The sequence below is a fragment of the Myxocyprinus asiaticus genome, chromosome 5 (genome assembly GCF_019703515.2).
Source record: "Myxocyprinus asiaticus isolate MX2 ecotype Aquarium Trade chromosome 5, UBuf_Myxa_2, whole genome shotgun sequence".
Lineage (NCBI taxonomy): Eukaryota > Metazoa > Chordata > Actinopteri > Cypriniformes > Catostomidae > Myxocyprinus > Myxocyprinus asiaticus.
In genome coordinates this window covers 24,439,514-24,463,963 of record NC_059348.1, presented here as the reverse complement: position 1 = coordinate 24,463,963, position 24,450 = coordinate 24,439,514, and the positions used below count along the sequence as shown (strand labels likewise).

The 24,450-nt window shown below is 37.9% G+C and overlaps 1 protein-coding gene across 5 annotated transcripts in view; it reads left to right on the top strand.

The window, feature by feature from the left end:
• Positions 1 to 24,450, top strand: part of arhgap29b (Rho GTPase activating protein 29b) — a 61,480-nt gene that overhangs the window by 4,426 nt on the left and 32,604 nt on the right. For 4 of the 5 annotated variants that reach the window (XM_051697447.1, XM_051697446.1, XM_051697445.1 and 1 more), the window contains exons 3-6: positions 16,822 to 16,965; positions 21,423 to 21,519; positions 21,819 to 21,891; positions 23,288 to 23,348. In XM_051697447.1, coding sequence (XP_051553407.1) covers positions 16,822 to 16,965; positions 21,423 to 21,519; positions 21,819 to 21,891; positions 23,288 to 23,348 — 375 coding nt within the window. Of the gene's footprint in view, positions 1 to 16,821; positions 16,966 to 19,479; positions 20,246 to 21,422; positions 21,520 to 21,818; positions 21,892 to 23,287; positions 23,349 to 24,450 lie in introns of those variants that run through there. The other variant, XM_051697448.1, reaches the window with a different exon arrangement.

Sequence of the window (24,450 nt, the reverse complement as noted above, 5' to 3'; positions counted from 1 at the left end):
ACTGGCATGGTTATGTGACTTTCTGGCATCAAGTGAATTGTTTAAATAGTGATGTGTGAAGTGCAGTGTTTCTCTGGATGGTTTTGTACAGTCCTTCTCTCTGATTGACATCTTTCCCAGTACACATCCTCTGAGAAATGTCTTTTTTCTCTTTTGTCAAAACATATCAGAGAGCCAAGCCTAGCATTGAATCCAAAATTAAGATGTTTTTAGTGTAATGCTGAACTCCTGTGACAGTTGGAGATTTAGAAGTGTGGGGTGTTTTTACAGGAAAGTTTAAATATCAGATAATTCCCCCTGTGTCCAGAACATTTGGAAGTGTATCGTCGAGGCCTTTTTGAACTCATCTTGTGGGTAGCTGAAAGGATGTGCTATTCTGTTGTGAGGAACACTTTCATGCCTTCTCTAAAGTGCTCGGAGTTAGAAAAGTGATGTGATAACAACCAAGAAGTCATGCGGCTTGGACGTTTCGGTCCATCACACACTGAGTCTATAGACTTGAGTTGACATAGTTCAGAGAGCAGCACTGTGGCCTTTAGGCTTACTGTGTAGTTCTGGACTCTTATGTGAATTAATATTCTGTGGTTAAAATGATGGCTAATAGTCTGGATTACTGTAAACTTTGGATCAGAATAGACAAAATACTTTAATCGAACTGAATTGATTTAAAATACATTGTCCTTTTTGTTTACTTTTACTTCTTTAAACGAAGTGCAATATATCACACAACCAGTCAAATTTTTGGACACTGCTACTCATTCTTCACTATTACTGTTTTAATTAGTAATTAGGGCTGCCCCCTAATAGTCGACCAACTGTTAGTCAATGAGAAGAGTCTTGGTTGACCAAGTTTTGATTGGTCGGTTGGTCGCAGAAAAAAAAACTCCACAGGAAACTGACGAACACCGATATTACCGCTGGTTGGATGCTTGGTGGTACTATGGGGTAATTTTCATTAAGCAGGGTTAGGGTTAAGCCTACACAATAAAGCAAGACATCTTGATTTTAACTAAAAATTCAAATGAAACTGGAAAAAAATAATTAAGTGCAATTAAAATGTGTGTTGTTCAACTTTTTGAAAGATGGTTTTACAACAGTTGTCAACATCTCTTTGGCAAAGAACCTATTTCATCTATGCATTCTCTACCGGTTGGGTATTTTGTTGTCTGGGAAATGTGTGTGAATAAATTCGTTTTGTTCCCTCCTTCACGATATATAATATATATATATATATATATATATATATATATATATCGCAATATCCAATTACATCTGCAACCCCTGGGCTGAGGGATCGGTGAATATTCTTGCTTTAGTGATTTTGTATTGAAAATTAAATTAATTTATTTAAAAAACAAAAACCTTAAATCAAATAAATTTCTAAATTCAAACTGCACTCCAAACGAAAAGAAAAAGCAATTAAAATAATGAAGTGATCAAAAAAATAATATAATATATAAGTAACCTTCCATTTACCATCTAAGCATGCAGGCAGAAAATTACTTATACAATTGAAGACATAAAAACAATTATAAATGTAAAAATAATAATTATAATGATGATAATAATCACTGAAATATAAATCATGGTTCGAGGTGAACGTGTTTTTGTATTATTTTATGTTTTAATCACAGATGTATAGGTTGCAGAGTTGTGGTCACAAGGAACTGCTCTGTGGGAATAAAGCGAACTGAACTCAAAGCACCTCCTGAGCTGAGATGTCTGAGGTCATTCGCAGCCCTCACAGACGATACTGTTCTTTCAAAAAAAAAAAAATTCAGAAGACAGAAACAAAGAAAGAGTGAGAAACCTTTACATGCGCGTGTTCCACGAGACTGCACGCCTCCGTACAAACAGCGTGTCATACATGTGCATAGACGGCTTTTCTGTCATCTGTTCTTAATAATATAATAAAGTGTGTTTCTTTAAGTGCGTGTCTGTGTGTCTACGGGCAAATTATTTGTAATGTTAATTTGATAATAATAATAGCCTAATAATAACAATAATAATAATTTAATACAAAATGAAAACAAGCCAAATATTGTCTTGACATCAAAGGCATCAGCTATTGGCGATCACTCTGACCATCATCAATCCCCGAGATCATCGCCTGTCAGCAAAACCCTAATGTGCCTTTCTCTCTATAAATTAACAAAATGTTCAGACAGTCTGCTTGCTGGTTTTTCCGACACATTCAGAATCATTACCACTTTTGCCGGTGTTACTGTGGCTCGCTTCGTGCATGCGCTTGTAAAATGTATGTTTGAAAGGCTCATTATTACGGTTTAGTATTTCTCTGTAATGTAGAACAGTGTTAGCAATGTTACTTATAACATTCTTTCTCAGCCCTAGAACTCAAACTATTTTCTGATGCCCCCCAAAAAATATATATTTAAGTAATTAAATTAATATCATAAACGTGCGACAACTAGTCGACTAATGGCTTAAATGAACGCCTACTAGTCGACTAGGAAAATCATTGGTCGAGGGCAGCCCTAGTAGTAATAGTCTTCAAAACTATGAAATTGGGCTAATACAGAAGTAATTAGGCTATAGGAATTATGTAGTTGTCAAAAATGTTAATAAAATAAAATCAATCTTATATTGTAGCTTCTTCAAAATAGAATCCCTTTGTCTTTATACAAGCTCTGAAGAATTGCCCTAACCACCTTAATGAGGTATTCAAGCATTTAAGCATAGGCCTTTAGATCAAAAGGTTTTTAAGAGAATAAGAAACATAAATTCAGCCAACTGTGTCCAAACTTTATAGCTGAAGAATTTAATTCCTGCGACACTAGCGCCACCAAACAGAATTGCAAAAGTAAACTTTGTTTTCAAAACAGCTTTCTGAATACACCCCCCGTCTGCCATTGGGCAACCAAAGAGATAGTCCCGCCCCTAACTCACAAGAAATTTTCATAGTGCCACAGAGACACAGTGCTTACAGTTTTTGAGAAAATGTACCTATTAATGCTTACTTGTAGTTGTTTCTGCATATTAAGCTTGAATAGGAGAAATTAATTTAACACAGAAAAAGTTACATTCTTCAGCTTTACTCTGGCAGAGTATAACCATTCAAGTTTCAATTTGTAGCAATCAAACTAGTTGTATAAAATATCTAGTAAGTGTTCTAAGATTTTCCCTTCTTCATTTGCTTGGAGTTTACACAAATGTAAATTTGCCAATGTAATTTGATTTCTGACAACTGTGAGAGCTTTAAAAATGCCTTGGTTCATAATGAAAAGGTTCTATTTTATAGTACTCTCTCAACGCTGAACCATGGGAACTAGGGATGGGTGATATATCGTATATTAACAATATAATAAGAGATAATTTTTCTGACGATTTAAAATTGACCAATATCGTGAATATCGCAATGATTTTAATGTGCTTTAATTTGGCCATTAGTTTCATAAAGAGCACATCATTAGACTAATTTCACGATCCTTCAGGGCTGCACAATTAATCAAAATATCATCAAAATGGCGAGTTGGTCATGTTTGATTATTAATCCACAATAGGCTGTGATTTATCGACAGATAAACACGGTCTGTGTGGGATTCCGAACAAACCGGTGACACGCTGATGGCTGATCTGTGTGCACGTGTATGGCGGTGCTCTCAGATCAGTTCACGTGCATTGTGAAATCAAAGTAATGCAGGTTCAAGCATTCGCGCAATTCCAAACATTAGTAACAGTTACAAGTTATTATAAAAATCTACAAATGTGGCACAGAATAACAGAAAAGGAGGAGATTACAGCATTTCAGGAAATGCGGAACATTGTAAACTGTCAAATACACATTGCATTTTCGATGTCAAAATAAAAGCCCCCAGGTGAAGTAAACAGGACAGAAATGACAAAAGAATATTACTTTTGTATAACGCAAATCTAATAATCAGAATAATAATGATAATTCAGCATTATATTATAATAATAAAACCTGATGTGTCCCACAGTAATAATTTAGTATTATGCAATGTTCTGGGGTTTCAAAAATAATTCAGTGAAGTTGCTTTGCACACCTTATTCATTCACAAAAAATGTATTAGTAAAAACATTTGAAGGATATTTTAAATAATGAATACGGTAGATAATGCTTTTTATTAAGCTACTATGTATCATTTTAAATGAAATATAAATATAAAGTGCATATCAATGAAAATTATTGAATTTCATTCTCCTGAAAAACGTATTACTTTTAAATAGATTTTTATTTAATGTCTTTAAAATATTGAATCTACTTGGCTAAAATGGCTATTTGGATGAAATGATGGTTCCTCTGATTAAAAAACAACAATTTTTGAGCCATTTTAGAGCAAATACATAATTATCGAGATATATATCGAATATCATCAGTAGGCTGAAAAATATAGAGATATAATTTTTTAAGACATATCGCCCAGCCCTAGTGAGAACTCAGAAGCACATATTACCAAGCAGAACATTCTCTAGTTTAAAATTAGCTCAGCTCTTTCTCTTTTCTTAGATTTGGTTAAAAAATAGTCTTCCAATAGAGGTATCTATCTTCCTCCAGTTGTTGAGCTGTTATTATGGCTCTAAAGGACAGTAAACACAGAAATGAACTTAAGTTGGTACGTCTTAAACTTCTAAAAAAAACTAATACAACGGTACAGCTTTCAGGTGGTGGATTTCATTCAGCTTTTTCCATTCCAGAATTCAATTTCCAAGTCTTTACTGCTGTGGCCTCATAGATGTAAAGCAAACACACAGCTGAGGCTTAATATGAAAGGAACTAGATTTTAGGGTCTATTTTCTTATAGCTGGGCTCAGTTGAGAAATTGTTTGCCTGAACGCAGCAGCCTGTTGGAGGTCTTGAGGTGGAGGCCCCTTTGGCATATTGTAGTGGTGGTAATCTTGGGGTTTGGATAAAACCCTCCAAATTGAAAAGCGAGAAAGAATGACAAGACATCCCGCCCTCATGTAAAGAGAGTATTGCTGGTGGCACCATTGCTGAAGCCCATGTGGTAGGTGATATAATGGCTCACTGCGCTTGTGAAGTGGAGGAGAGAGATTTGTTGGGCAGTAACTTTCCCACTAAAGGTGAGGGATGTTTTTGTGTGGGCCTGCGGTTGGGTAGCATTTCCTAGGGTGTGGATTTACAACCACAGTTCAGCAGACTGGTCATGGTGATGTGCCAGTTGGCCCATGAAAACCTAGCAAAGTGCAGAGCCATCATTAGTGCTGGATAGAGAGTGTTTTTGGGGGGTGCACATCAAGTAAAGGCATCTTGATAGAGGCTAGTTTGGTTTGTCTGGATGAAATATATCAATGAACTGAAATTAAACATGAAAAATGTGACTTATAGTATTGAGTGATGCTCATGGCGTTTTTAGTTCCTCTAATATGCTAATGAGACACTCCAGTCTCCACTGTTTTCCTGCACTTCAAAGAATGCTCTTTCTGTTCCCTCTAAAGAGAAGTGGGATGGTGTGAGGAAGGTCGACAGGCACAATGGCAAACCCAGTGGCGCTTTCTCACCAATGAATCACAACAGAGCGCTGTTAAGCTCGTCTGCTGCTTTGGGCAAAAAACAACCAAGGCAGGTTGAGACATGCCTTGATTACCTGTTGTTAGCAACGAGGAAATGCCAGCAGCTGTGCGTAAAAGCTTTGAAGTGCATGATGACATTGTGTCAACCGGCTAATTTTCTAGGAAACACTTGGAACATATTCTGGAACAAAAAATATGCAACCTCTTTTCAGGAAAAGAGTGACGTTTTAGTTTCCTACTGTAGTAGCTGCCTTTAAAATCTAGTTGACATTTAAATGACTAGGCCTAAATGTTATTAGTTTGACCAAAGTTGTACAGCTTTTTTGTTTCCCAACGTTAAACATAAGGGTTGGGAACCAAGAACCATTTTTGGAAAAAATACCGGAACCAAGTATTTTCATAACTTTATATTCTATTAATGGTTACTGAATGTGCATTTTTTCCCCCTGAACAAAAGTCATGCAGAGCACTGTACTAAAATACTTTTCAAAGTTTGCGCTGCCGCTCTATTGAATCTACAGTGCGAAACACAATGCACGTTCAGTGTAGTCCGATTCCTGAATGTACGACTCATATTCTCGTCATGACTCGTTACAGTGATCCTGTTATTTTGAATCTGAATCTTATTTTGAATTTGAATCTACAGCGGAACATACAACTAGTGTAGTGCGATTCCCAAACAAATTATTATTTTGAGCCCTTTCTTGTTAGTGAATTAACAACACATTCTCACACCCATGGCTTCAAATATTGCCGCTTGTACAAGAGCTCCGTGCTTCAACAGATGGATGCCAAAAGCAGCCTTTGGCGTCAGTTTCCGACACATTTGCATTGCTTTTAATGAGAAATGTTTGTTGTCAATTAATGACACGAAGGGCGTCAGATTTATACGGTGTACCAAAAGTTCAGAACACAAATAAACTAAGACACAACACAAATAAATTAAGCCACAACACAAATAAATTAAGTCACAACTCTATATCGATACTCGATATCGATTCTTAAATCCCAAGATCGATCTATCACTCAATGTGCAACCCTCTTCTACAGTGAGAGGAAATCACTCACATTTGCAGCCAAATTTCGCACTGTGCGACTAAGTGAATATATTTGTCAACTGGCTGGTAAATGTTTACATTTCACTCACCAGTAATTGTGTAGTTTAGTCCTGAAGTGTTCAGCAGTGAGATCCTTTCACAGCGTGTTGAGAGTAAAAGTTGTTCCGTGTAATGTGTGTCCAAGAGCGAGATCCACACAACCCATTTGTCTTTGAATACTGCCTCTTTTAATACACTTTCTGTACTTTACAGTCAGTTGTTGATCAAAAACAACTAAAAAAAAACAAAAACATTTAATTCTAATCATGCATCGCACAGATGAGGTAAAGCCATTAGAGTACTCTCTAGTTAACACGCACTCATTTAAAGACGCTGTTTACAGAAATACAGTTTTTTGTAAAAGAGACAGTACCGGTTTTAGCACGTGTTCAACAAATCAGTGTAAATAATTGTAAGTAGGACAAATTATGCAATTTAACAATAAATATGTAACAAAAATAATATATGAAATATAAAATCTTATTTATTGATTGAATACATTATTTGTTAATTTTTAATAAGCCAAAATGTGACCAAATTGATGAAAAAGTAATAAAATATAATTTGTAAAATGTATATTTTCCTAATGTATGTAATTAAAAGGTCCCCTGTATAATTAACAGCATTAGCTGGGAGATAATTTATTTTATATGTAAGCAAAAGAAACATTATAAATTAAATAAACCCATATGAATCGATATTGCATTGAATAGAAATCGGAATTGAATCAAATCGAGAGCTTGTGAATCGAATTAAATCCGGAAATCTTTATCAATACTCAGCCCTAGTGAATAATGTTTACATTTTTAAAACTTTATTGGCAGTATTACATGCTTAAATGAGGAGGACATTTACCAATTTGAGTAAAGTAGATTTATGAGTTATGTTATTATTTTAATTTAACTCTAATTTTAAATACATTTTGGCAAAGACATTTGAGCATTGTGAAGCTGAGTATTTCAGGCAACATAACAAAATTTGGCTTCCTGTGTCAAAATAAAACACCCGATTCATGAGTTCTTTCTTGTTTAGGCATGATTTCTGTTTAGTCATCAAATTTATTTTCACATGAAGTAATTGTTAATATATTAGGAAGAAGGAAATAACAGTACACACAGTAGTCCAGCAACCATGGATGGCATGTCCATGTTAGCAATCACATTTTCTCAAAAGAATACAGAATCAAACCAATTGTACATACAGCGCATAGTGAAGAAGACATTTACTTATAGCACACGTGAAGCGCTTTTACTTTGAAGTTGCCCTCACGTGCTCGTACAGATCCAGCGCGAGGAGCAATCTCCTGACAGTTTAAATGGCCGGGATCGAATGCTTGGATTGTCACGGAGTGACCGTCATGACCATCATAGAATACGCGCTTCAGAGGAAGATATTAGATGAGCGCTCGAAGGGAAGAAAATGCTGGATTTTCATGAGGTTCGTGAATTACATCTATTTAAATGAGATATCTGCATATTTGCTAATGGTAGGCTATATAATAGAAGTTTTATTGATATTTGCCTTTAATCATTAGAAAAAAAGTTAAAAGTGACAGGGAACTGCTGAGGAGAGACCGTTAGAATACGTGCTTTAGGGATAAATAAATGAGCGCTCCACAGGATTCTGGATCTGCTCAAGTTTTGTGAGGTTTGTTTTTAACATCTGTTTAAATGAGATATGTGCATATTTGCAGATGTTAAATTATATCAGTTTTATTAATATTTGCCTTTTTAATCATTAGACAAGACAGTTAACTGTTACAGGGAACTGTTGAGGAGAGAGAGGGAGAATGAAACAGGCAAGCACTTTAACATTATGAGCTCAAATGCATCTGCCGCGGCTCTTGATATGCGGACCGTTTAAAAGAGACTGTGTTGCACACTGGTCTGTTATTGTAGTAACACATGATGGCACGTAACAACAAAATAAACTGTGACAGGTCATTTACACGTCTTAGCCGCTTCACATGCAAGCAGGCTATTTTCAGCCCCCTCAAGAATCAAATGGGCCAAACGGGAAAATATATCGGCCGATGCAGAAAATTAAAAAAGTCAGAATATTGGCCAATTTATCGGCCTCACGATTTATCGATCGACCACTAAAACATACTGCGGTAAAACACATGCAATACTATACGCAGATTGACAATGACCCCTCCCTTAGGAGACTGCCCTGGGCTGATCTGCTGTGTGCGTTGGAATTGGACACTACTAGAGGATGCTCTCGGCGTCTGTAGATTGACGCACTGGGCTCTTGCACAAGTGGCAGTATTTGACGCCTTGGAAGTGAGAACAGGTTGGAATTAAAAATATTCAGCGTGACCAGTGCTGTGCGGTTTCCAAACAGATGACTCTTATGAGCCGGTTCTTTTTAGTGCTATAAAAGGGTTTCTTTACTGAATTTAAGAATTTAGTCAACTGTCAGCTGAGGCATGTAACTAATACGTTGTAGAACAACATGTCACTCATTTGAGGAACCTTCAGACTGGTAATTTAATAACAACCTATTGCATTATGTTCCTTTGAGCCTAGGACACTTGTTCATGAATTAGTTCAGACAGATCAGTTCAAAGAACAGACAAACTCCTCCAATTGAAGTTCATTCACTTAGCCTAGTTATTTTGCAGTTTTAACAAGCTAAGATCAGACGAAAGTGTCAGAAGTGTCAGTGGTGGTTCCAATCCCCTAAATGTGTTTTCATCTATTTGAACTCTCAAATGGATGAGACAGAAATGTGGGATAGGGACCGTTAGCGGCCTTCATTCTCACACTGCAGTTCAAGGCTTGTTGGCACTTGGGTGAGATTATGTTAAACAGCTCTGATCAGAGACAGAGGGGCGGGCGAAGAGCGCAAAGTGAAACATGAAGAGACTGAGCGTGAAGTGTGGATGGGCCAGCACACAGGCTGAGCGTGGGAGGGAAAGCGACTCACTGCTGGAGTCCTCAGAGTGAAATAGACCCAGGATGGAGGGCCATCAGCAGGGGACTCGACCCCGAACAATGTTTTGTGTGCCTCCCTGGCATTATCCCTGCAAAACAATGCCCTCTCGGTTCCCCCTGAGCAATTTTCATGCATACTTTTTTTAATCCCATTGTTTTGACAGCACTGAAGTGTTTGGGGGCCCAGATGATGCATTATAACAGAGTGAGAGCGGCTTTGGAGCTCGCTTATTGCTATGCTGGCATGAAGACGTCCCAGGACCCCAATAAACTCTGAAACATAACATAGTCCACTGTGTGCAGGGCCTCCGTTGGGGCGGATGCAACATTCCATCAGACTTTTTGGGGGTGGATCTCTCCCTGTCATTGAAACAGGCCTTTCTTGCCTGTCGGGCCACACATTGATAAACAGAGCAAATATTTTAAGATACTAACAAGTAGTAAAACACTTCAGTTTTGCTCCTCAGACAGAGATGCACCAACATCCAATTCAGTGGTTTTAAAAATATGCCCACACAAATGGTTGAAGAGTAATTATAGTAGGCTTTTCCTCAATGACCTGTTGGTTGGGACTAGACCCCTTACCAGTAATTAGGAGGGCACAGGGAGTAAGACCTACTACAGGGGTGGGGGTTTCTGATGGAGGCCTTATGTCTGAGCTCTCACTGAGGGACACTTCAAAGTCAGAAAGGAGAGAGGGGACTCTCTGAGTATCCCTGAGTGCTTCTTCTCCGCATACTGCGCTGGAATCTCCTAATCCTGAAGACATGCACCTGGCTGCCTAGGTGGAGTGGGAGGTCATTGTGTTGTGCTAATTAAGTATCTTTTAGTGACTTGCATGATTTTAAGGTTTGGCTTTTTACTGCTCATTTGCCTCATTATGTGTATTACCAAGATACTAGGGGTGTGAATCTTTGGGTTGAAAGCGAATCGATTTGATTCACGATTCATAGGTTTTGGATTTGATTTAAAAACAATTTTATTCGATTCACAATGAAATTCGATTAGATTAACGATTCAGTCCTGCTTTTTTAAAATAATTCATTTTTAGTATTTTTTTAAATACTTCCCGTAATGTCGGGAAAGCAAGAAAAAGAAAGACAAACTACTTAAGACTACACATTAAATACATGTATCTGCAGGCTACTTGGAATACAATAGTAGTACAAGAGAACAATGTGCCAATAAAATATTTCAGAGCTGTACATATTCCATATTGAAAAGTATTCCATATTCCATATTTCACTATCTTTGATTTTTTAATAATTTGCATGTCAACAGGCCTTGAAATCACAATTTTAAAACTCCCTGATACTTTCAGGTTTTCCATGACTGTGGGGACCCTGAATCAGTAAACTAATCCAAACATTACAACATTAAAGTAACAACATCTGACAAGGGGTGTCCCGATACCGCGCTCATGTGGTACTCGTATTCGTAAAAATGCTCCGATACCAAAAACCGCTACCATCTGATGTACGATTGTCATTACGTAAACATTCAGCCCACAAATTAAAATCACGTCATGTGCTAGTGAGATTGTATACCACAAAAGCTGCGATTTAATGAGATAAGTATATAGTTTACATGTCATTCAAATGTGAGTACTTGTGAATTTGTGGAGACGGTGTTGTGATGATGCCGGCTGCTCATATCTTTTCAAGCTCCGTGGCTCATACAGGGAAAACACCGTCATGAGCATAGCGTGCTCTGTTTGTAGCAGATGACAGTAAATGGAGTGCAAATTGTGCGACCATATTAATTTATTTCATTATAAAACTAAAATGTAATTTAAAATTTTTTTTTTGAAATTGATGACTTAGACCAAATAATAAAGAAAATGTCAAGAGTACATGTCTGCAAATTCTAGGTAAAGGGTGACTGCTTTGAAGATGCTAAAATATAACACAGTTTTGATTTATTTTGGATTTTGTTTAGTCACAGCATAATTCCATATATTTCATATGATCACTATCCTTAAATAAAAGACAGGTTTTTTGCATGATCAGTCGTATTTTCAAAATCAGTGCCAAAATTTCACAATTTCTGCCAGGGTATGCAAACTTTTGAGCACAACTATATATATATATATATATTAGGGGTGTAATGGTTCATATTTCTCACGGTTTGGTTTGTATCATGGTTTTAGGGTCACGGTTTCGGTAAGGTTCGGTATTTGTTATGTTCAGGGGAAAAAAAATATTACTGCCAAATCCAAAGTACAAATATTCTATTTGCTAACAGACACTTCAAGAGATTTGCCCTCACTACAAATCACCATGGTTTTACTTCAGTAACCATAGTTTAAACATTGTAATTGTAGTAAATCGTTGTAACCACAAAATTAACATGGTTACTGTCATGGTTACTATTGGAAACTACAGTATTACTGTTGTAAAACAATGGTTACTTGTATCATAACCATGATTTCTGCTAAGAAAACCATGGTGACAATGGTCCTTGTTATTACAGTCATGGTTACTACAATATTACTATAGTAAAACCATGGTTAATTTTCGTTAGGGTCCTTAAAAAAAAAAAAAAAAATCTAATTACTAACTCAATATTTTAACTTAATACCTGCATTATTACGCTACATGCATCAACATAAAGTGCATTTCATTCATACTCAACTCGACGTATATTCAACGTTCAGAATCTGTACATCACTGTAGAAGAAATAAACTTGCTATTAAAATGAATACGAGAATGGATGTTGTAACGTGACTCAAGTATTTTAATCATACGCGGAAATCCCACATCTTCATCAGCGGAGTAAGGGCAACATAATGTTGGCTATGAACACCCCAAGCACGTTAGTTCTTGTTTCATGTCTGTCCGAACTAGCACTGAGTGCCTGCTTAAAGACAGAAGGGAGTGTGTCTGTGTGCCGTTTCAGGCTCACCTGCGACTCTGTGCACACTGCATGCTATATTTCTTTGGGTGATGTCAGCATAAATAACTAATCAAACTTCGAAGTATTACCAGTATACGGCACTCGCGTCGAGCAATGTCTGCAAAAACAGTGCCTGTTTTGTAAATGTTTTTTGACCATCGATGTTGTAATTGACTGCATAAAGATAAAGTTCCCAGACAGGAGACTTAAATGACACAGGGGCTTCTCTCTTTCTGCTTGTTTTCTCAGCTTGCCATTTTGCCAACTAACGAATGCGGACTGTGATGTCATCAACTGATTTAACATACTAACAGTTAATAGGACAGCTTCTCTCTGTAGAAAGTTGACCCATGTGAAACACAGGCGGAGTGTGTCCATCTATAGAGCCGTACATGTGCATTAGAGGAGGCACTTTATTTTCTTCGCCAAACTGTATGATCCAAATGCATTTTTAAATTAGAGATGAACCACGGAGCAAATGCTTACTGAACCGTGGTTGGAAAACTGAATATTCTTTCACATTAATATTCTTTATTATTATTTCAGATTTTTTTCATCTGTATTTTTTTTTTTTGTTTTTTTTATTTTTTTTTATTTAATCACGCTATGGGGAATTGGGGTGGGAAATGCTGCATGTTATATTGAAGACACTTACAACTGTAACTTTCAGCTGAACAAATTGACCTTTTTCTTCCTTGCAGGAAAAGTTACTCTCTCTCTCTGTCTCCAAACATGCGCACATACTTTCCACATCGTAGTGCACTCATAAAACTTCTGTTTCATCCCTGTGGCATGATGTACATCTGCACAGTGAGGATAAAAAACAGATGCTTCTGTTATCAAAACTCCACAAATCCTTAACAACATTCAGTTAGATATGAACTCATCCACTGCACATATCCAAGTGACTGCCCACTTCATCATAATGCATCCCTGTGGTAGGGAGAGATTGCGGTGCTCATTTATTTAACTAACATTTAACCTTTATGCCTTTTCACACCAAGTAAATTTTTTAATTTGAAAAACATACAAAAAACAATGGAGATTTAAAACATTTACATATCAGAACTTTTTTGCAGATGAACATTTTTTATTAGAAATGGAGTGAAATTTTTTATATATTTTATAATATTGTGTCACACCTGGTCGCAGCGGACTTGGTGTGAACAGTCCTAATATGCTGTTTTCATACTTCTGCCATTTCATTTAGAAGGAATTAGTGACTCTGGTACTTCCCAAAACAGTTACATAATTTCATCACTCGTATATACGCATACAAACACACATTCACAGACACGTTTACTTATCTATTTAAATGAGGACATAACATAGACTTTGTTTTTATATACAGTAAAGTTAATTATAAATACTATAAACTAACCCTCTAAATAAAGCTTTTTGCAGTTTTAGAATTTAACAACAATTTTTCTAAATGAGGATGATTCTAAAGGGAGGATTTCTCAGATTAGTACACACACACACACACACACACACACACACACACACACACACATTCAAAAACAGGAGATAAGTCAAATCTCCCTGATCCCCCTTTCCATTTCCAGTAATTCATTGCTGTCAGTCAGCAGTAATAGACCAGTGTGCCTCCCTCTCAGTGTACACCTCATACAGAAAAATTGCTGTTATTACACCATGTCTGGATAGCTGTGCACTTGTTATGTTGGTCTACTCGTGTCTTACCATGTTGAAGTTGCCGCTGACACTCTTGGATGCATCGTCGGCATCTCAGCCACGCCGCAGCCTCATGATCTGCTTGCTCATCTTTTCTAACCACAGGGCACAACCACCCCACCACCTGTCCCCTTGACTCAATTCCTTCCCACCTTTTCCAAGCCATCTCTCCGTCCATCCTACTTGCACTCACACACATAATTAACACATCTCTACTAACAGGCATTTTCCCCACTACATTTAAGCAGGCCTGAGTAACCCTGCTGCTTAAAAAACCTGCACTTAACCCCATACAAGTAGAACACTACAGACCAGTCTCTCTCATCCCATTCATGGCGAAAACACTTGAAAGAGCAGTTTTCAATCAGATCTCTGCCTATCTCTTGCAGAACAAGTTGCTGGATGACAATCAATCAGGCTTCAAAAGTGGACATTCCACTGAGACTGCCCTGCTGTCTGTCACTGAGTCGCTGAGACAGGCGAGAGCTGGATCCAGATCATCTGTCCTGATTCTACTGGACCTTTTTGCAGCCTTTGACACAGTCAACCATCAGATCCTACTCTCCACCCTCTCTACTATGGGCTTCACTGGAACTGTGCTTGATTGGTTTAAGTCCTATCTCTCAGGTAGATCCTTCAAGGTAGCCTGGAGTGGTGAGGAGTCCAAGTCACATCAGCTACTTACCGGGGTACCTCAGGGCTCAGTGCGTGGGCCACTTTTCTTCTCTATATACACAACATCACTGGGACCCATCATTCAGGCACATGGGTTCTCTTACCACTGCTTCACCGATGACTCTCTCACAGCTCTACTAGTCTTTCCAGCCCAACAACACCACAGTGACTGCTCGAATATCGGCCTGTTTGGCAGACATCTCGGCCTGGATGAAGGAACACCACCTGCAACTTAACCCAGCGAAGACTGAGCTCCTCGTCTTTCCAGCCAACCCTGCTGTTGAACATAACATCACCGTTCAGCTGGGTTCAACTACAATAATGCCTTCCAAAACGGTCAGAAATCTAGGGGTCACCATCGATAACCAACTCAATTTCACAGACCACATCTCAAAGACAGCCCGATCATGTAGATTTACACTGTACAATATCAGGAAAATAAGACCCTTCCTCTCTGAACATGCCACACAACTTCTTGTTCAGTCACGTGTCGTAACTAGACTGGACTACTGTAATGCTCTTATTGCAGGCCTCCCTGCATGCGCAATTAGGCCCCTGCAAATGATCCAGAATGCAGCAGCATGTCTGGTCTTTAATGAACCAAAGAGAGCGCTTGTTACACCACTCCTTGTCTTTCTTTACTGGCTGCCGGTTGATGCACGTATCAAATTCAAGGCTCTGATGCTGGCATACAGTCACTGGGTCTGCTCTAGCATACCTAAAATCATTTCTGCAGAGCTACGTTCCCACCAGAAACCTTCCTAATGAGCAGCGCCTTGTTGAACCAACACAAAGAGGCACCAAAACACTTTTGGTTTCACTGTACCACGTTGGTGGAATAACCTTCCCAACTCCATCTGTGAAGCAGACTTACTCTCTATCTTCAAAAAATGGCTAAAAACACATCATTTCCATGAGCACAACCATTCACTCATTAAAAAAAAAAAAAAATTATATATTTATATTCTTGTTGCACTCTTATCGGTCTTGGATTCTACTATTCTGATGCTAGTTAGTGATGGGTCGTTCATGAACGGTTCGTTCATTTTGAATGAATCTTTTATGTGACTCAGAAGAACGAGTAGTCTCAGAGTGATTTTTTTCATTTTGTGTTGGCCGCTCATGCGCATTGCACAACCTCCATTCATTTGTTACGTGAAAACCGCATAGGCGCTGTACAGGAAACAGAAATTATTAGTTCACCTTTCAACTCTTTTGGTCCGAGTCGTTTGTTCTTTTGTCATGTGACAGCCATATATGCTATGCATCGCACACACAGGAAACAGAAATGATTAGTTCACCTCTCGAGTCTTCTGGTCTGAGTCGTTCGTTCTTTTGTCACGTGACAGCCGTATACAGAATCCTGTATACTCATAATTTGTCCTTGGCTGCATTATATTTTTTTCCTTTTTGGGACTATAATCAAAGTTTGCGTAAGTAGACGTGTTGGGGGGGATTTGGCTATTGAAAATGTAACATTTTAATTTAATTCTGCTCAAATGAACGAAATGAGTGAAATGACTTGAATAAAGATTCGTTCATTTTGCTGAATGAGACTCAAAGATCCAAGTCAGTAAAATGATCCGATCTTCCCATCACTAATGCTAGTAAAACTTTGTAATGCAGCACTTTTCGTACCACTGTCTCCTTAAGATAAATCACTTATGATGTATTATATCTCTTTTGTAAGTCGCTTTAGATAAAAGCTACTGCCAAATGAATAAATTAAATGTACCTCTATTTGTGCATGCCAACAACAAGCATGCTGTTAGGCTGTACAAGTGCCTTTGAATATAATCACACATGTCACTTCCTCATTCCGCATTTTGGGTGAAGTTTTACAAGTGACTCAGCTTTTTGTGTCTTCAAACTGACTCCAGTTTCAAAGCTATCGATGTTGCTGCTGCACCAAAACTAATTTTTGAGTTTGAAGCATGCCCAAAAACACGTGGAGGAAATTGAGCTAATGCTTTTGTGGTCTCTGTCTCTCTCTCTTTGTCTCCCACAGAAAATCAAGAGTGCTCGCAGCGCGTGGTTGATGAGCGACTCGGGGAGCTGGTACGCGTGTTAAAGGTCGTCATTGGCAAACACCAGACACTCAACTCGTCAGAAATTCTCGGTGCTGCAGGCACTGTTATCGCCAAAGTCAAAGGTGAGCATCCTCCTTCAGATCCGCCCCACTTAGAAGAATCAGTAACACAAAACTGATCTCAGATCTGCAACAAAAAGACAGCCTTGCTGGCTCATTCTCACAAAGTACTGTTTTGTAGTCAGTTTGACAGTTTGCAGTACATTTAGTTCCGTTTCAGTACTTGTGTATGTACATTGACACCGCACTAGACTATCATCTGATAAGGGGAACTTGCTAGACTGTTCTCTAAACCTAGCTTGCACAGTATCCTTCATGCAAATGGGGAGTCAGAATTTCCTAAAAATAAAGAGATAATTCTCCTCTTGGCTTGTGCCCAGGAATGTCCAAAGTTTACATCAATGCCGTTTGCAGGCCAGATTGAGGCTGCAAAATAGGGAAAAGATTATTTATTTGCCATACTGACATATACTGTATATACTGTACTGAAGTGTTTTTTATTTGTATCCACATAATTCCCATTAGGATAGTCACAATACCAAAATGTCAGTATTTGAAACCGACACCACTGAAATGTCATGATTCTAAATATGGGTTTAGATATCTCAGCAAAAACTAATATGCTAATGATCACTTTATATTAAAATTTAACAGAAAAATAATGTAAATATTGAAGTTCAATTAAATAATGGCAGGTAGCCTTCAAGTATTCAATTTAACTGTCAGCAGTGCTTGAATTGTAAAAAAATGTCAAGGGGGATGGTGGTGCACTAACACGTGGCCATAATATACACCTGTTACACTCTGTTATTGTATTTTATTATTAATTTTGTGAATAGAATCATGCATTCTTTCTACTCCAGTAACCAAACTAGTAATGGAAGTTTGGGCTGTTTCTATGAAGGATGGTTAAACAGTGGTGCAAAAAGTTGTTCTATACACAAAAGCATTTTAATGTGCGAAACCCTGAAAATCGTTTGAGTTAAAAACATGTACATGTTGTAACTGTACATTCGTCATAGCATTATCTTACCTTCTGTCTTCTTTATAAAGAAAGACAAAAAATTTCCTCTAACTGTTCTCTTGGCCATTTTTGCAAATCCACAAAACTTGAATACTTGCGTTACCTTCAGTGGCGTAAGTTTCATGTGAACAATAGGAAGGACAAGTCAACCCAGAGTCACTAGACTCTGACATACCTTTTTGCCGGTGTTTTCAGAAAATTGTCGCCTTTTCACAGTGAGAGAATTTGTGCGCTCAAGGTTGCCAGATTGCACAACTAAAGCACCTCACTAGCAGAGAATATTTTCAAACTATTTAAGTATAAAGATCTGATTGGGGAATTTCACCTCTTGAAATCTGGCAACCCCGAACATGTAGAAATCAAATTTATTTGCCCGTGTTTTTACATTGTTATGGTACCAAATTGATAAATATGATACTATACCAAAACTGGTATAGTTATTTTACTAGCGACTTGGCACAGAAGTATTGTACTTTTGATATCTATCATTCCCAGCCTTTTTTTTTATTTTCAGAGTGGTCACTAGAGTATCAGCCTTTGCCACTAGAGGGCCAGTGACCACTCCGTTCTCCAATGTGTCCTGTACAGGGATGTATTTCATTAATTTTGTCAATAGGAAGTTTGAAATGAGTTTAAAAGTGGAAGATAATCAATGGATTGCTGTATGTGTCTTATCTTTTTAAACATACTTGAGACTCTTGATTTGAAATTGCTTGCTGCATGTCATTTACTTTTTGTGAATGGGGAAGTTGAGAAGAAAGGCTGAATGGTCCTGGATACCAGCTCAACAACGCCTCAAGTTACCTGTAAGACCCACATTCCAGCGTGGGAGCTTTTCCCTCAGACTTCATTCTACTTGCATTTTAACACCCCGCATCCAAGTTACTCTCATCCAAGCCTACTCTCTTTCTCTAGAAGGAACTCCTTTAACTTCAGGAAATCAGATGCAAATTATTTTACCTTGATCACGAACCGCGAGGCCTCTCTTTTAATTTTTTATTGCCACATAGTTTTACAGGGGAATCTTTCAGAGGCACAGCAATAAAAGTGTCAAGTGTCTCAAGTTATTGAAATTCTTTCTTCCCCCGCCCATGTGTAGAGCAAGTCAGTGGCATCTGACTCACTGTATTTTTATCTCTGCTTCTTATCTGGAGGAGTCTTTGTTATCTCAGGTATTTTAGCATGCTTTATGATTCAATGCACCCTGATACCACGCCATTTCTACACCCTGCGCACCGCGACACAACGGCTTGAGGTTGTCTTCACTGGACGCACATCATTGTGCTAAGTGATCGTTCCTTAACCGTTTATTTGTCTTGTCGGCAGGAGTAGCGCCAGCACGCAATGCGCCGCAATGGACACTTCCAGTGTAGACCGCTTTATTGATTATAATGGGATCTGTTTGCTCTGATGCGACGTGACATTGTTTTTTCCATACAATGAAAGTGAATAGTGTCTAAGTCTAACATTTTGCCTATCTTCTGTGTTCCAAATTAGACAGAAAGCCATACGGGTTTGGAACAACAAGAGGGCAAGTAAATGATTTACTCTTATTGATTTGCATTTGTATTTTTGGGGACACTATCCCTTTTTAAAACTGGTATGATCCTAATTAAATCTTAATTGCTGGATTTAGTCCAAAAACAATTCTCTCACTCTTAATCACCAGATTTAAAAAAAAAAAATGTTTTATCTGTTTTGAAACTTCCTTCAATTTCTTCTGTGACTGTCAATGGTCAGGTCTTAACTTGGAGAAATATCCATTGTCTTTTGATGGGTTTTCTTTGAGTCAACTGCTTTCTGGCTGAATGTAGCTGTTCCCATATTTTCGCTGTGATTGGGGCAGAAGTGGAAGCATTGTTGTGGAACTGCAGGATGTCCTGAGGAAGAAGTCAGCATTCCATTGCAGGGGCCACTGAGCTGCCTGCATACATTCAGAAGCAGAGGCATGCACCTCTCACTCTCTTCTCCTGCTCCTCTCCCCTCATCTGCCTCCATTTGTAGTATTGGGTATTGAGTATTGGGGGTAGCTGAGGGTGGGGATTCCCACCTCTGTCCACAGTCGCTGCGTTTTGCATCCAGCCAAAAGCGTCCATGCGGAACTGGAAACTACAGCTGAAGATGTTTTTTCATGCACTTGTCACTTTTTCTTGTGAGGAAAAAGTGGAAGTTAAGCTCCATTGAATCATTCTGAAATAGGCTGTGGTACTTCCCGAAATATGGGGCAAATTTTATCAACTGTTTATCTGTAATCTCTGTTTTACCATGCCGGACTGGGATATGACTGGTCCTAAACTGAGGAGCAACTTAAAGAAATTGGTAAGTTTGTCTGAATATACTCTGAATGTTTTGAGAGGTCAAGCTTGGTAAGTGCTTCCTGCACAGCTTGCAGACAGGAAGCCCTTGGTAAATGCAAGTTTCGTCTCTCGAAGATTTGACTTGCTTGCTGTCACATATCTGTTTTGGCTTAAGTATTTCCTTTTGAGTTTTAAACTGAAGATTTTACGTCTATACGTCTAACTGCTCAAAACATAGGAAGTCAAATGAGCATTGACAATAGAGTCAATGTAAGAAGAAAGATCTTTAGTTACCGTGCAAAGTGTTCTTCACCGCCCTTGGGAAACACGTTCTTCTATATACAGAACAGCATTAGATATAGATTTTGACAATGTTCCTTTTTCATGCTGTACCACATTTTTCAAAATGATTCTGATTTCTGATTATACAGCACTTTAAAGATTCAGGGGCTGTATTACAGGATTATCCTAATGCTAGAATCTCATCTGTTTAACAACTATGGCAGTTTCCATTAGGAACTTAGAACTTATAAAATCTTTAACTTAAAAATTGTTTCTTTTTTTTTTTTTTTTTTCATATTGCTAATGTTTTTAACAGAAAGAAATTAATAGTATTTCTGAGGGAAAAAATGTACACTTATGAGATGACTACTCTATAGACATACAGTATCTGTCTAAAGACTCGATCACTTTTACCTTTGGGAAATACAGTAATCTCAATGGGAATCTGCACATCAGGAATTTCACCTGATGGACTTCCGGTGGCAAAGAAATGTCCCTATGTGAATTTTGTGTAGGGTTCAAACTTTTACACACAAATTCACAGAGTTGCCCAATAGTAACATGCTTGGTTTTACAGTGACCTCTGTGTGGCAGCACTTCAAACATAGCTACAGTGAATATTCACAATGGATGAGCAAATCATTTTTGGTTTCCTTATAACCTTACACATCCAGAGTATTAAGTGCAGCATAAAAACAGAGGCTGCTTGACAGAATCTAAAAAGATTTTATGTTTTAAATACTTATGTGTACAAAGCCATCCTTGATAGCTTTGGTAGATAAACAGCTTGAGCTCTAGATCTATGCCATCATCATCAAATAATTGTAGTACCACAAATGATTGGAGGAATTGTAATTTTTGTGCAAACTCTGGTGCCATTTGGAGGCATTTCTCACATAGTTTATCACCTCCAACAGGCGTGAACTTCAAGGACATCAATAAAGAAAACAAAGGCAACATTTTTGGCGAGATATACACATCGATCGACACATTGGCATTCACGTTTGGCAATGTGTAAGTACTGTTTATTTTTTGCATCCCTGACTTTGTAATAATACTTATTATTCAAAAGTGACACAGAATTTAATAATCTAGCTGAAGAGTTCATTTTCAGTTTTCATGTCCTGATTTTACAGCACACATCAGCTAGGCATCCCGTAGTCATTCTCTTAGTTCACTTTCTTACCACTGATTAAATTAACTGGTGTCACATTTTAGTGATACTGAATCTTATTATCTATGAAAATATTATCTATAATCAAAACATTTCTATGATCAAAATAACATGTGAATGGACCCTCTTCCCCTTTCAGAGTGTCTGACTTCCTTATGGGAGATGTGGACAGTGGCTCCAAGTTGGGATACCCCCAAGCCAGAAGAAGTCGTGTAAGTCATCACCTCCATTTTTGCTGATTGGGTAGAAAAAAAAAAAACCCTCGGCTCCCCAGACACTATGACTTAGTATGTTTACATGCACTTTAAACGTTTTATTTCAGTCAGACAGTAATTTATCTTTTTAAAATGACATGTAAATGCTTTAATTGAGTTGCGAAGTTTGATTAACAGACCTTCTGTAAATAATGCGATTGTAGCTCAGCTTTGTCCAGCATGTATAGCTGCTCAGCATGTGCCGCACACATGCTAGAGTGCCACTTTTTCACTCTGACTGAAGTGGTGAATGCAGACTATATTTAAAAATGCAGCCTTTTATGATTTGGTAATCATGAAAGCCATATTGTGATTTAAATCTTAATTCAATTAATTGTAGAGCCTTAATGGATATCACAAAGATGTCTCGAAGGTCAAAGTCTGCAGTTTTCAAAGCGTTTTGGATAATTTTTCCTTTTTGTCACATCCATAACTCAAGTTCATTTCATGATCTAAATTGGAAACAAATTTTGATGTCTGCTATCTATCTGCAGTGGTTTATGATTATACAAACAAATGGTATGATAAAGCATACTGATAATGAGTACTTTCTAAGAGAAGTTAAATTTCAAGTTTAGACAGCTAATGTCACGTCCGTAACACTGGAATTACTCAAGAGGTCACGTGCAACCATAAACATTCTAAAATATGGTTAAATTTGTTAACATTAGTTAACTACAGTACATTAGTTAACATGAACTAAAAATGAACAATACTTTACAACATTTATTAATCTTGGTTAATGTTAATTTCAGCATATACTAATACACTGTTAAAATCAAAAGTTGTATATGTTAACATTAGTTAGTGCACTATGAACTAACATGAACTAACAATGAAAGAATTGTATTTCTGTTAACGAACATTTACAAAGATTACTAAATAGTGTAAATATATTGTTCATTGTAAGTTCATGATACCTAATGTTTTTACCAATGTTAACAAATGTAACCTAATTATAAAGTGCTAGCAATATTTTATTTTGCATGCATTGTGTTACGTATACTTGGAAAGACTGAAAAAACCTATTATAACTGGGCATGTAAGCGCACTGACCATCTCAGAGACAGGTGTGATTTCTCATGACACCTAGTTCAGTGATAAAACAAATGCTTACAGCACCTTTATGAACAGACTAAACATTCCTTAAAACTTAGACATCTGTTTTGAAAATATGGAAACCTTTGTTTGGCCACTGTGATTTAAAGAACAAGGTGTTAGAAGCTTTGATCAATTGTGATGTTGTGAGATGAGATATAAGAGAACCATTGAAAACAAGCACACAATCATCCTTCTCCTCTGTAATCACACTTTTCCTTCAGCCTGAAAACGTGTCTCCCTTTATCTCCTCTAGTCTTTTGAAAACCTCTCTGAAGATTCAGTGGGATGCAATCAAGAGAGAAACGATCTGGCAGGTGAATGGCTATTCTTTCCTCTTCACCTATCTTGTTTCTACTTGTTTACATTGTAAAGGGAACTTGTGCTGTTTAGGTGTGCCAGTGAATCTCGTCACAGATTTTATATGCGCCTTCAAGCAACAGCAATAAAAATGCAAACAATTCAACAGGACAGCACTGACATGGATCCACACACCCCCTCATCCCTTCACACTTGTGTTATTTTTCATATAGCCTTACGTTCTTCTTTTTTTTTTTTTTTTTTTTGCCAAATGGTTTACATTCTTTGGGATTTTTTTTGGACGTTCATGTGTGGAATTGGAACCACATGTGGCTTATTGGGCGGGGTGCTTGGATTCCAAAGGAGCACAGCTGGGCTGTGTTTGTGTGTGTGTTCAGAAGGCTGCTTGTTTAGTGCATTTTGGAAGAGTTAAACGCAGAGTTTGAAAGATGATCTTGCAAGCTCAGCCGATGCAATATGTATCTGCCTCTTAATCCCAAAGTATACTTCGATTTTGATGCGATGCTGACCCTGTCTACAGCGGGTGCGTCCGTTGACGTGACATGATGCGACACAACACGCCGCAACGGCCTGAGGTTCTCTACACTGGATGCGTTGACACGAACGTTCTTAACCGTTTAATTTGTGTAGTAGCACAGCGCGTGCAGTGCAAAATGGAACGGGACAGCCATTTTATATATTGTCGGTGCGACAGATGTGCCGCAACGGACACTTCCAGTGTAGACAGCATCATTGATTATAATGGGTTTATATTACTTTTGACGCGACGTGACACGCCTCTCACGTCCGGTGTAGACAGAGTGTCAGAATCTGTGTACAGTCGAATGCGAGCAAGTCAAAGTATACTCCATATGACATATGACTGACAAGCGTTTGGCTCATGTGCACTACGACTGCTATGAGACACCGGACTGTCTATTCAGGAGTGTAGACCCATAAAGATGTCTTTATATTCCTTCAGACTCGAGTTATACAAATGCAGGTATCTCCTGACCTCTTCACACATGCGCTCTTGATGTGCAAATCCACTGTTGTTGTTTTTACCTTCATCTCCTGATGTTTAACGGTGATTACGATCTTTGTGATAGCAGCGGCTCA